At 33.0% G+C, this 12319-nt stretch overlaps 2 protein-coding genes across 3 annotated transcripts; one reads left to right on the top strand and one right to left on the bottom strand.

Moving 5' to 3' along the window:
* The first annotated feature begins 818 nt into the window (after positions 1 to 818).
* On the top strand, positions 819 to 5715 carry LOC123913285 (phosphatidylinositol 4-phosphate 5-kinase 6-like). Its single transcript, XM_045963978.1, has 7 exons — positions 819 to 2441; positions 2886 to 3053; positions 3373 to 3538; positions 3743 to 3859; positions 3945 to 4138; positions 4640 to 4849; positions 4992 to 5715. Exons 1-7 carry the CDS (start codon positions 1270 to 1272, stop codon positions 5275 to 5277), a joined length of 2313 nt encoding a protein of 770 aa, XP_045819934.1. The 5' UTR covers positions 819 to 1269; the 3' UTR covers positions 5278 to 5715.
* An 846-nt stretch (positions 5716 to 6561) lies between these two features.
* Positions 6562 to 10804, bottom strand: LOC123913284 (protein LATERAL ROOT PRIMORDIUM 1-like). 2 transcript variants are annotated; one of them, XM_045963977.1, is made up of 4 exons: positions 9854 to 10737; positions 9346 to 9429; positions 9128 to 9234; positions 6562 to 6795 (listed from the first exon to the last, which is right to left on the bottom strand). In XM_045963977.1, the coding sequence occupies exons 1-3, from the start codon at positions 10551 to 10553 to the stop codon at positions 9146 to 9148; spliced, it is 873 nt and encodes a 290-aa protein (XP_045819933.1). In that variant the 5' UTR covers positions 10554 to 10737; the 3' UTR covers positions 6562 to 6795; positions 9128 to 9145. The 2 variants fall into 2 exon arrangements, with proteins under 2 accessions (XP_045819933.1, XP_045819932.1); XM_045963976.1 differs by having other exon boundaries at positions 9128 to 9429; positions 9854 to 10804.
* Between the last annotated feature and the right edge of the window lie 1515 nt (positions 10805 to 12319).

Below are 12319 nucleotides of genomic sequence, written 5' to 3'. Positions count from 1 at the left end.
AATAGAACAATACAATAGTCTATTCTCTCTTCTCTTTCTCTCCTTCATCTCTTCTTCTCTATTCTTGTTATTCTCTAGGAATAGTTCATAACAAATTCATATTTATTCATAACACAATATTAATTTAACTATGCACAGCAAACAAAGCCTTTATACGAACAATCTATATAAAAAGATGTTACACATATACTTATATTACTTTTTTTTTTTGTTACAATAGAGAAAATATACTAATATTACATTTGTCCATATTGATGTCATTAAGTGAGTGAATAGAAAGAAAAAAATCGAGTGGTGATTAGCGTTGAACTTAGTAGGGAGAATCACGGTTCAATTTCTCACAACTACAATTGAGAAAGGGCTGGTACCACTTGATGTCAAAATTGATCCCGAAACATGAACAACTAACTAGGTACAAACCAATCTATCAACAAATGCCTAAAATCAAGTGGCATTATCTAAGGGATACCAAATATATAGAGATTAAAAAAAAAAAACTACAATTAGAACAAAACTATCTATATATTTTAAAAGGATTTAATTGATATACACCGAAAGTGTAAAATAATTTTATACTATCAACTAATATCAACTATGTTTTCCGTCACATCACCCCACTTCACCCCATTTTCTTGACATGACATGGCGAAATGATGATTATTTATTGGACGATCATATAAAACTATTTTACATTGTCGGTGCATATCAATTAAACTCATTCTAAAATATAGGCATTGAGAATTTGAGGGACACCTAAGCTTTCAAATTTCAACGACTTTTCTCTCATTCTTACAACTGTATGGATTTCAAGGACTTTTAGGAGCCAAAATCGGAATCAACAAAACCTAGAATGGAATCCAATTGAACAAAACAAAGAAAAGAGAGAGAGAAAAGAAAATTTTGGAAATAACAAAGAAAAAGAAACAAAACAAAAAGATTCTATTTTTTATTTTCTTGAAAAACCAACAAAAGTTTTGGTTTCCTCGTCAAACCCAACATCACCATTGTTTTCTTCGGAATCTAAACACAACCCATTATTGTTACACACATTAACATTAAAAAAAATTGGTCTTTCTTATCTTTGTTACAAAAATTGGGATTTTTTTCCCATTTTCTGGGTTTGATGCAGAAAAGCATTCTGCAACAATTTTTTCATCTGGGTTTATCCAATGAGATAAGAAAAATCAAATCTTTTTCATTTGGGTATTGATTGATGAATGTGAATTAAGGGTTAAAGGTTAAAAATTCAAAGTGGATACTTTCAAGAGAATGAGCAGGGAGCTGAATGGCATTGTAAAAGCATGGGAATTAACAGTTAGAAAATCAGCAACTGCTAAGAAAAGGGCAAATAGCATTTTCACACCAAAATCTGTAGCCAATGTAGATGATGAAGATGATGATGATGATGATGAACAATGTTCATCATCTACACTTGAGGTTTGTCATGTTGAAAAGATTTTCACCAATGGTGATTTTTACACAGGACAATGGCTTGAAAAGTTTCCTCATGGTATAGGTAAGTATCTTTGGATTGATGGTTGTATGTATGTTGGTGAATGGATTCAAGGTTTTACAATGGGGAAAGGTAGGTTTAGTTGGCCTAGTGGTGCTACTTATGAAGGTGAATTCAAAACTTTTTATATGGATGGTAAAGGGACTTATATAGGTTCATCTGGTGATACTTATAAAGGTTCTTGGGTTATGAATTTGAAAAATGGTAATGGTAGTGAGAGTTTTCCTAATGGTGATTTTTATGATGGTGAGTGGAAAAAGGGTTTGCAAAATGGACATGGTAGATATCAATGGAAAAATGGGAATCATTATCTTGGTCAATGGAAGAATGGTTTGTTTCATGGAAATGGAACAATGATGTGGCAAAATGGTAATAGGTATGATGGTTGTTGGGAAGATGGTTTGCCGAAAGGGAATGGTACGTTTCGGCGGTGTGATGGTAGTTTTTATGTCGGTGTTTGGAGTAAAGATCCGAATGAACAAAGTGGTACTTATTATCCGTCCGGTTCTTGTGATAATCATCTTGTATGGAATCCTCAAGAGGTTTTCAATATTGAATTGAGTGATTGTAAGGTTTGTCCTTGCGAAGATGTTTCGATTTATCCTTCAGAAAAGGTATTGAGTATGACTGTTTTAGAGGAAGATAATAAATTGAAGAAACATTCGTTACGCAGGAAAGGAAGTAAGTGTAAGGTAAAACCTAGATGGAGTTCTGTGGATGGAAGGCTTAGTAATTTCAGCTCTGAAGAAGGGTGTAATGGTTTTGATGTAGGTAGGAAATCTGCATTTGGTGAGTTGGGAGGTAATTCTGTTCAAAATTGGCATAAATCGCCGCGGTTGACAATAAAAGCTCCTAAAAAACAGGGAGAGACTATATCTAAAGGGCATAAAAACTATGAGCTTATGTTGAATTTGCAACTAGGTATCAGGTACACTGATCTGAAAAATTATTGTTGTTTTCATGTAATTTACTCATCTTTATGGTCTAGCTGATCTTAATTAATCTAAAGTAAATATTCAAATTGGTCCTTGAAATTGTAGGACCGTATGTCCATATCAATCTAGTCTCCAACGTTATTGATATTCCAAAATGATCTCTGAAACTGCAAAATTCTAGTGAATTTTGTCCTTCTTAGAATTTAGTTTGAGTTAAGTGTTGGCCATAGTATGAAATGATGAGTTTAGTTATATGATAATTTAGATTTTTTTTCTTTTAAAGAGATATTGCTATTTTAGTCGTATTTTAGCTTCTTTTTTTTGTTGACAATTAGTAGTATTTTAACTGTGATAACTATATATGGTGCAATGATGAATATGACAATTATGCAAATAAATTTCCTTCCATGATTCTGATTTCTTGTACCATAACACAGACATGCTGTTGGAAGACCTGCTCCAAGTACATCTCTTGATTTGAAGTCTTCTGCATTTGATCCTAAAGAGAAAGTATGGACTAGATTTCCAGCAGAAGGATCTAAGCATACGCCGCCTCACCCTTCTTGCGAATTTAGATGGAAAGACTACTGTCCGGCAGTGTTCAGGTAGGCATTAGGCGAATCAATCATGTTCTGTAATAAAATCTGCTAACTGTTAACTTGTTGAATGTTGCTCTTGAAATTTTACGTTCTTAAAACATTTTCAGTCTTCATTTTCTGAAATTTGTGTTCATTTTAAATTGCTATTAAGGAAAGTAAACGTGCCCTTATAAACTTTCTTTTGAGGCACAAAGTGATTGGTTGATATTGCAATTGTTTCATAACATAGCATTACAAATTTGTCTCTTATTGTTTTAGAACTTAATTTGTTTTTGCCGAAATTCATAAAACATGATAGTTGATTTGATTGCATTTATATTTTCAGGGCTCTCAGAAAGTTGTTTAAAGTTGATCCTGCTGATTATATGATATCAATATGTGGGAATGACGCTCTTCGGGAACTCTCATCTCCTGGAAAAAGTGGAAGCTTTTTCTATTTGACGCACGATGACCGGTATATGATAAAAACCATGAAGAAAGCAGAAGTAAAAGTGAGTTCCATTTTAATTGGCTAGATATAATATGAGCCGTTTTTATGAGATAGTACTTAGTAATCTGACTTTTATAAGTTTGTAACAAATATGTATTAGTATTAGTACACTTTGAAGTGATAGTTTTTCACTTAATGATTTGCATTATAAAGGCCATTAATCTACTAAATCATATTCCAATCCAAAATTACTACATGATTGCAGGTTTTTATAAAAATGCTTCCTGCTTACTATAAACACGTTCGAGCTTTTGAGAACACCCTAGTCACAAAATTCTTTGGCCTTCATTGTGTAAAGCTAACAGGAGCTGCACAAAAGAAGGTAATACATTGATGTTTATAAACTTCCACTTTTGTATAAACATAAAAGCTTTTATTCTTAATCTGTTGCATTTCATAAATTTCAGGTTCGCTTTGTCATCATGGGAAATATATTTTGTTCTCAATATGTCATCCATAGGCGGTTTGACTTGAAAGGTTCAACGTTTGGTCGCAATACTGATAAACCTGAGGCAGATATAGAGCCAACAACAACACTTAAGGACCTTGACCTAAATTTTATATTTCGGTTGCAGAAGTCTTGGTTTCAAGAATTTTGCAGGTGAAACTTTTTGCAAATTTGTTTCCACCAAGCATATTTTGAAAGTGATGGTAACTTTAATAGGTCTGTTACTCAGATTTGGATTGCTTGCAGTCACAATCTCAGCATCCATGCAGTCAGCACAACGATGGCCGTCGGATCAAGATTAGATGGTTCAGATTTCAATGTATATCGTGATTTTTTCTTAAATCTAAAATGCTGAGCTTGAAAGCTAGCCCTTTTTATCTCAAACCAACAATCACCGATGTGTTGAATGCATGAATACGTGAGATTGGTGACTCCAAGAAATCCAAATCCCTTTTACTCCCGCTCTTAGTTGAATAACACAAATGAAGATTTCATTAAGAAAATTGCATTCTTGCATTAGCTGCATAATCGCCTGCAACTTTTAGTCATTTGATTGATTTATGAAATAAAAATGACTTATGTGCCTTGATATTTAAGATATGAAATATATAGAAGCTAGTCGATGATTATTCTTTTAAACATGCCTTCATGCAGACAAGTTTCTAGGGACTGTGACTTTCTTGAACATGAGAGGATCATGGATTACAGTATGTTGGTAGGTCTTCACTTTCGAGAAACAACTCCTAGAGGCAACGTTACACCTAGTGGTCGCAATTCAGGAGCTTGCACCCCATCAGCATTTGATGATGGTGGCCCTCGTCTTTCAGGAGTTGATGTTGATCATCTCATTATAGATCCTAGTCGGTATATTCTCACTCAATCAACTCATCTTGGCAAAAGATTTAAAATTTTCTTGATAACTTTAGTTTTAACGTTTTCTTGATAACTTTTTAGTTTGATTCTCTAAATTTTCTAAAAAAAAATTCCATTGTGTTCTATGTATCAGGTGGATTCAATTAGGTATAAACATGCCAGCACGAGCCGAAATGGCTTTGCGAAAAAGCAATTGTGAGACTCCCCAGTTGGTTGGAGAACCAACTGGGGAGTTGTACGATATTATCATATTTTTCGGTATCATAGACATATTACAAGACTATGATATCAGTAAAAAGCTTGAGCATGCTTACAAATCAATGCATTGCGATTCGACATCAATCTCTGCCGTTGATCCAAGACTATACTCAAAACGCTTTCGTGAATTCATCTTCAGAGTTTTTGTAGAGGACACTTAAGGGTGTAGTTTTGATGCTAACTATTCAACTTGCAGCACATGGCAACCATGTATAGTCGTAACGAATCAACAGAGTTGCATTCAGCACATCGATACGCATACTCGTTTTGGCAACCGACACATCAAAAATGGAGGGTACATTGGTGAGTTTTAAATGTATGTTGTATAGCTTATATCAATGTTGTTACCAAATTGTAAATGAATCAACAAAAGGGGTAAGCAACATTGGAAAGGATTCATTCTGTTACCATTTTGTCTCAAAAATGAGGCATCTTGTATTATGTGCTGAACATAGTGTACAAAAGATGAGGTGTTGCACAATATGTGGTAATTCTTAGGCATGTTCCATGAATCATGATGCTATATATGGTTTTTGGATCTTCCATGAACATAACTTTTGTGTGAGAGAATCGTTATAAAGATAGACAAATTTTACAAATCATTTGAAATCATACATGAAATAATTTAGTCCTAAAAAAGGGTATGTTAATCATTTTGATTTTTTTTTCTTTTTTCTTCACACAAACTCTTTCAAAGGCTTTTATATTTAAAGCATAATCATTAAAGTCAAGTAAACTCAAATATATACAGTACATACTATATAATCAAGTTCATGATAAATTAATTCTTTACACTATAATTTAAACACACAATTATAAGACTTCATAATTAGCTCACTACACTTAAACTCTTCATTCGCATAAGGACAAACAACCAAGTTTAATAACCATCTTCTTTTGACATGCACAACAAATAACTTTAAATTGTCTCTCTTTTTCACCTTCAAATTTTTCTTTTCACGCAGACAATTTCGGAAAATATTTTTTGAAGTTTTTTTACTATAAACTTTACCAAAATTTATACTAAAAAACTTCAAAAAATATTTTCTAAAATTTTCTCCATGTTTTGCATGAAATGAAAAATGGGTGCGGAGAGAAACCATCCTAACTTCATTCATTGAATTTTGGTCCTATTTAGTTGAATCATAATTTGAAGGTTTCATTGATTCAATTTTTAAAACATTGGTTTGTACTAATTCACTCCATATTAATTTTCTTATATTTTGAATAAACAATTTCTCATTTGAAACTATCTAGTACATAGTCCCTCACACGAACCTAGTGGAGTGTCACTAAATCAACACACTTGAGTTAAATAACCTTGCTAGAACTCCTAATTGTGATCACATTTTAACAAATAAAAATAAAAATCAATTCTTAGCAACTTTAGAAAGCTTTTCTACTGATTAAGACCCTTAAATGTTCCATTAACATTGACATGAGTCTAAAGTAAACTTGAGTTTAGCATTGGATATGAAATCTTTGCAACATAATTAATGTCCCTAATCTAGTTTAACAAAGGGACCCTCAAAGCTTTAAGTAAGCAATGTGAACATTTTTGGAGGATAAATTTACATAATTAAAGACCACTTGGCATATATGGTTAGTTTTTCTCAACAAAACGGCATAATAAAACTTCCATTCTTTGCTGGTTCATGAAATTGAAACTGATGCATCACCTGTAATTAGCATACAAAAGGTTTAGATATTGTTAGTTCTAAGTAGGTACTATAAGCAAATTGTAACTAGCTTTGTATAACTATGGTGGAACCAATTGACTAATACTAAATAAATAAATAAATAAATAAATAAATAACTTCATATTAAAAAAGTAAGACTTTTATATCATAGTTCAATTGGTTCAACCGGTATATAACGTCCATGGTTGAATCAATTGACAAATAAATAAATAATTATTAAGTAAATAAATAAAAAAATATTTAAAAACGTACTAAATCAACTGTAATTCAACCGATTTAATGTAGAGGTACAACCACGATTAAGTTGTTTGGCAAACTGTCTGGTTCTTGGTTTAATTGGTTGAACTAGATGATTTGGTCAAGTTTTTAAAACATTAGAATGTTTCCTTACCAATATTTTTTCATTTCTTTAGTCAATTGTCATATTTTCCAAGATGTTTGACACTTTATAACAAATGTGGAAACTAAGACAAGCATATGGCAAGGAATTGGTTTCTAAACTAAGCAAATATGTTTAGAACTTGGGAGTGCATGCACTTCTTCCAATTACATGATAAAAACAAATTGATGTTATGTTAGGTGAAATATTTCCATTTATGAAAGGTAATAGACAATAAGTAAATTTTAGAGGCATTGTTATTTTGATAAATATTTCATTGCAAGAGATAATTGTGGTTGTCTTTTCCTTCATAAAGTTTGAAGTCAACCAAAATATGAATTAAATGAACTGAATTTTAAACATCCCATCAAACAAATGTTGCAGTTAAATGGTGACAACCTTTACCTACACCTATGTTGATAGTTTTTGAATTATAGAAATGAAATGAAGGGAGTAGTTATTTTTTTTAGGAGGGGCTAGGTAACTAGTTAATACTAGTATTGAATTATAGCAAGGAATGGCCAAAAGAAAATAAAAAAATATTATACATATGATCAATTACCCCTTAATTAAGCAACACATATAGACTAAGTAGAAGTTGATAATTAAAATGTGGAAGTTTAGGATGTGGTAGTGGAAATATCACACTTATGAGAATATAATAGGTAGTGGAATTTTATTAATACACACACTCATATAATGGACATTGAGAAGTGCACCATTCCTACTTTTTCTAATGGTTTTGTCCCTTGATTTTACAAAGTAACATTTTTAAAGTGACCCTCAATCCCTTCTAAACTGTTCTTTTACTTTTACCCTTTCTCTATAAGTCCAATAATACTACTTATTTATGCACTTTAGACTTCACCTTTGATATCTTTAATAAAAAATGAATTTTGTGTAATGTGTATGAGTAAATTAATCTTGTATTATCACAAGTTTACTTTTTATTATTAGATAATAAATCTCATCATATTTAATTTTATTTAATGATGAAATTAATTAATCTAATAGTAGAAACAATCTTATGCATAGTGTAAAATTGTGACTATTAGACAATAATACAATAAAATAATACATATAGGGTATATTTCATTTCATTCCAAAATCTAAGAACAGAGAGTAAATGTGCATTGATATTAGCTTGGGACCTGAGAATATGCTCCTCTTGAGGTATGAGATTTGATTCTCTCTGACACCAATTTGAGTGAATTAATTTAGCTTCTTCAAAAAAAAAAGTACATTTACCTACATATTCACCCCATACCATAGTCAATTTTCACCATCTCAACATAGTGGTTACTACTTTTTACACATTATACGGGTTTGGTAGATGTGAGGTGATGCATTTTCATAGAGACGTGCAATGTTCACCTAGGCATGAAAGTTGAGCCTAAACCTATAGCTACTCTAACCTATCCCGACTTTGACAGGAAAACCAATTTTTCTCGAGTGCGTCTTTGGATTTAGATATTTTCCGATGTTCAAAGTTGTAACGAAAATGAGAGTGTCTATACCTACTCAACCTTGCCCGAACCCGAACCCGCCCCTAGTAAAAAAATTGAATTGTACTATTTTATTTTATCGTTGTCTGATAATCATAATTTTTTAGTAATTATAATATATATAATTTTTTCAAATTTATTTTTTTAATATATATACAGGCAGGGGCGGAGGCGGGCGGGAAAACTCGATCCTCTTGGAGGTGGGGACATATATCTATTTTCCAATCCATTAGAGATCGACTGCAAGGGGGGCAAAATTCGGCCCCCCGACTCGCTCTATTGCCAGTTTGCCACAAGCACCTATGAACAACTAGCATTTTTTTTTTCACATAAAAACTTGCAAAATATCAAATTCCAATGCATAAGATATATTAACCAATGAGGTACAAGACGTTACATTAAATTGAATCATAGTTCAATTATGTACCTGTTAAGAAATCTTGAGCTAACTAGCAGAAGCAGGGTAAGCATTATTTGTTGTAACACCAAGTGCAGAAGAACATTCACCATTCTTTCCACTTCCTAATTGCAGTTCTGAAACACAAGGCATTGGATTTTTTCCATCAAAACCATGATCATAGAGAAACCCTTTGAAAACATGGCCACAAATATGAACTGTTGCTAAGTAAGCAAATTCATCTTCACCATTGCCAATAGCAGTTACTCTATGGCATCTGAATACAGCTGGTGCATTGACATGACCTGGTAATGCCTCTTTGAAACTAGCATCTGCAATTAATTCAACACAATTCACTCTATTAGTCGAACAAAATTAGTCATTTGATCTTAATCAGACAATTTGTATTCAAACTTCGAATACAAATCTGCCATCTAAATTAAATACTAGAATGACATGACTGAATACATATTTGGAATCACAGTGAGTTTAGCAGAATCACCGTGCCTTCGTGATTTTGTTGAAATTTTAAAGTATAGTTTTTGCAAAAGCCACAATGGCCCACCGTGATTTCATCAAAAGTTTCACGAAATCAGAGTGACCACATGATTTTGTTGAAGTTCTAAACTACAACATTTGCAAAATACACGAGTAGGTCATCGTGAATCGTGATTCTGTTAAACTCACCGTTCTTTCAAGCATACACACATTATATCTAGTGGAAGATAAATTAAGATGAAAAGAAAGTGAAACTACCTTGATGACAAGAGCTAGTAGCAAAACTTTTTGGAGTAGTGCCATTAGAGTTTGAACTATGAGAAGTAGCAGTAGCATTTTGTGATGACCCTAATAAAGTTTTTGCTCTCTTAACACCAGAACAACCCTCACCATCACCATCAACCATCTCCACATCGCGTTCCCGGCGACGAGTCGAAGGAATCCAAGTACTCTTCAAATGAGTATTACAATCATAACCTCTTCCCTTACAGCAAGTCCTACATCTTCTAAAAACACAATCTTTCTTAGCTCTATTACCACAATCATGACAAACTCTATACTCAGAACCATAAACACCATTTTCTTCACTCTCCATCAAAACCATCTTGTTGTTACTATTGTTGTTATGGTTTTGATTCTCATCATCAACATTGATAACTCCTTTTTTTGGTAGGTTCATTGCTTCAGGACACATCCTAAGGTTCCAAAAATTGTTGTTTTGGTTATGATTTTCTTGAACATCATTGTTTTGAGGTTGTTGTTGTGGCATGCAGGGTGTGGCTGTTAGGAGTGGAAAAATGCCAAAACCAACACTTAATGAAGCTGATGAAGGTAAAGAGTGGTTTGAATTGTGATCATGTGAAATGGGTTGGTTTTGATTTTGTTGTTGATGTTGATGATGGTGAAGGGAAGGGGATGGAGCTATGAGAACTAGGTCTCTAAGGCCTAACATACTCATTGGAATTGGAACAAGTTACAAGTTGTTTTCTGAGATTTTGAGGTTTTTGTTTTTGTGATGTGTGGTTTATGATTAGTTAATTGGTTGTTTTATATGTTATTGATCGAAGTGTTGAAGAATTTATGGAGATTTGAGATTTATATAGTGGGAAATGAATGAGAACAGAACAGAACAGAACACTGTGATTTCATTCTTTTGATGCAAAAAATATGATAATATATGGTTTTGATTTATTTATTTGACCGTATACTACTCCTTCCTTCCCAAAATAAACTAGCCATTTTGAATATAGACACTATTTACACATATTGCTTTATCATATTTTTCTACTAATAAATAAAAATAAATATTAATATATATAAGATGTTGTTAGGTTCGTCGTCAAAGTTATGCATTGACATGCGTGTCTCGGTCAACTGACTCACTCATCTTACGACGGAGGGAGTATATGGTTTGAATTTGAATAAAGAAAAGTTGAAAAAAAAGAGTCATAAGTTCTCAACCAGATTCGACTAGATTAAACTGGTGGTGAAAAAAAAATAAAATAAATTATAAGCGTTTTAATTACTTTATATAAATTTAAAATATAATTAATTTTGTATTGAGTAAAATGATAAGTTATGTTATTTTATAAAATTATTTTACTCTTAATGTGTGATGAGATTTGCCACCGCACCACCAGTTTCGTGTCTGTTGGAACGGTTTTGTGCCTTTCCTTCAATGTCCGATCATCTAGTGTGTTTAAACCTCCTCCTCCGCCGTTTCTCTGGTTCGCCGTCGCTTGGTAAAGTATGTGTTGTTGGTGTTGGATCCATTTCTGGGTGGTTGGCTTGAGATTGTTTCTACTTGACTTCATCCGCGGCGGTGTGGAGGTTACTGTTTCGACATCGGTGGTCCTTAAACACCCCATATGGAGATGAGTAAGCAGTCGCCACCATCAACAACTACGAACTACTAGTTCAATTTCGCATCTTAGGTTCTGTATATCGCCGTCGTGTTTCATGAAGCTTTGGAGTTTTCAAGTTGTTGTCTTGATATCTGCTTCAGTACTTTGCGACTGGATTGGGACCGTTGACTGTAAATTCGGGCATTACAGAGTTAAAAAAAATCTTACTTTAAATGTGGCATTTGCATGTGGGCGGTGAGATTGGTCCTTACGTATTAGTCGGTCCTTGGACCGAATACCGAGTTTTCAAAAGAAAAAAAAAGAAGAGGATGAACTATCATTTTGGTTTATAAAAGTGTAACTCACCACCTAAACTAAAAGAAGTTGGCTTGAGCTGAGCGTCTCTTACAAAAAAGGTTCCCTAGTCACCTCAGTGGAATGCATTGAAGAAAGGAATCCACTCTCAACCTTTTAATTTTTTTTCAATAGAATGGTAAGCCAGCCGGTCTTATTTTTTTTACATTGATCTTTACACATGCATACATCCTTAAATTTGATTTTTCTTTTTTTTTTAGTTAGCCCTCTGATTTTCAGAAGAAATGCCTCCAATCATCCAGAGTTCGGTGCGAGGTTAGGAAAGTCTAACTAAATATTAAATTTGATTTTTTGTTTGAATTATATTAGGCCATACATTTGGTTTGAGTTATTTTTGCAGAGAATGAAATAAATATTCAGTCTATTTCTTTTATTTAAGCTTTGGGTAGTACTAGTACTAGTTAGGATCTACTGCTACAGATCACTGAAAGTCCAGTTACAGATTCTTGGATGAACAGTAGTACTAAGTAGTGTGTAGTATGTAGTGTGTAGGGTAGGGTAGTGG

The sequence above is a fragment of the Trifolium pratense genome, linkage group LG3, assembly GCF_020283565.1.
Source record: "Trifolium pratense cultivar HEN17-A07 linkage group LG3, ARS_RC_1.1, whole genome shotgun sequence".
In the NCBI taxonomy this organism is placed as follows: domain Eukaryota; kingdom Viridiplantae; phylum Streptophyta; class Magnoliopsida; order Fabales; family Fabaceae; genus Trifolium; species Trifolium pratense.
The sequence above is the reverse complement of the archived record's forward strand: the minus strand, read 5'-3'. Positions and strand labels throughout refer to the sequence as shown.